The following is a 1024-nucleotide window of genomic DNA, read 5'->3' on the forward strand; positions in this document are numbered from 1 at the left end:
TAAGACGCGCGCACTTTGTTCAGGACGTCTGGTGCCGAACATACATCTTCTTAGTGGAAATGTTCTCTCTGATGTCATCATGAAGCCTAATTAATTGTATAAGTAAAATTACTTGAACAGTTTCTCTGTACGGCAAAACTAATAGTGTCTAAAAATAAAAAGGATATAGAAATTAAATGTGACCATGCATGTTGAGCCTAATTACATTTATAGTGAGAAAGGATGTAGGAGATAGCTCTTTGTGATGAGGTACTCCCTGTGTAAAGTTCCTCCCGAGAAAAGATCTCCGATAGAAAGATAGTCTGATTGTGTCAACAAACTATGCAAAAAAGTTACCCTGTATGGTGGGCCTAATTGTGTTTAAAAAGGGACTTGTAAAGTTACTCTTTATGGTGAGCCTAATTGTGTTTAAAAAGAACTTGTGCAGTTACCCTGTGTTGTGAGCCTAATTAGGCTCAAAAGGGACGTGTTGCGTTACCCTTTATGGTGAACCTAATTATTTTTAAAAGGACTTGTAAAGTTACCCTTTATGGTGAGCCTAATTGTGTTTAAAAAGGACGTGTGCAGTTGCCCTGTGTGGGGAGCCTAATTATGCTCAAAAAGGACGTGTTGCGTTACTCTGCGTGGTGAGCCTAATTATACTCAAAAGGAGGTGTTACCCTATGTGGTGAGCCTAATTATGCTACAAAAAGGACGTGTTACCCTGCGTGGTGAGCCTAATTATGCTAAAAAAGGACGTGTTGCGTTACCGTGTGTGGTGAGCCTAATTATGCTCAAAAAGGATGTGTTACCCTGTGTGGTGAGCCTAATTATGCTCAAAAAGGACTTGTTACCCTGTGTGGTGAGGTACTCCTTGTCCGTGCTGTAAGGCTCCTCACGTGAGATGATCTCTGACATGATGATGGCTAAGCTGTACACATCGCCCTCTTGGCTGCCCTTTTCTCCGGACCGGAGCAGTTCTGGGGCCACCCATAGCTTGTCTGGGGGGACACATACAACACATAACACACATGTTGGGGGGGGG

The 1024-nt window shown here is 42.8% G+C and overlaps 1 protein-coding gene across 1 annotated transcript in view; it reads right to left on the bottom strand.

The window, feature by feature from the left end:
• The window catches only part of LOC101850591 (atrial natriuretic peptide receptor 1-like), a 23820-nt gene that overhangs the window by 3789 nt on the left and 19007 nt on the right, over positions 1–1024 (bottom strand). Inside the window, exon 7 of the mRNA XM_005105938.1 lies at positions 827–980. Coding sequence (XP_005105995.1) covers positions 827–980 — 154 coding nt within the window. The remainder of the gene's footprint in view (positions 1–826; positions 981–1024) is intronic.

The sequence above is a fragment of the Aplysia californica genome, unplaced genomic scaffold, assembly GCF_000002075.1.
Source record: "Aplysia californica isolate F4 #8 unplaced genomic scaffold, AplCal3.0 scaffold00501, whole genome shotgun sequence".
NCBI classification, from domain to species: Eukaryota; Metazoa; Mollusca; class Gastropoda; order Aplysiida; family Aplysiidae; genus Aplysia; species Aplysia californica.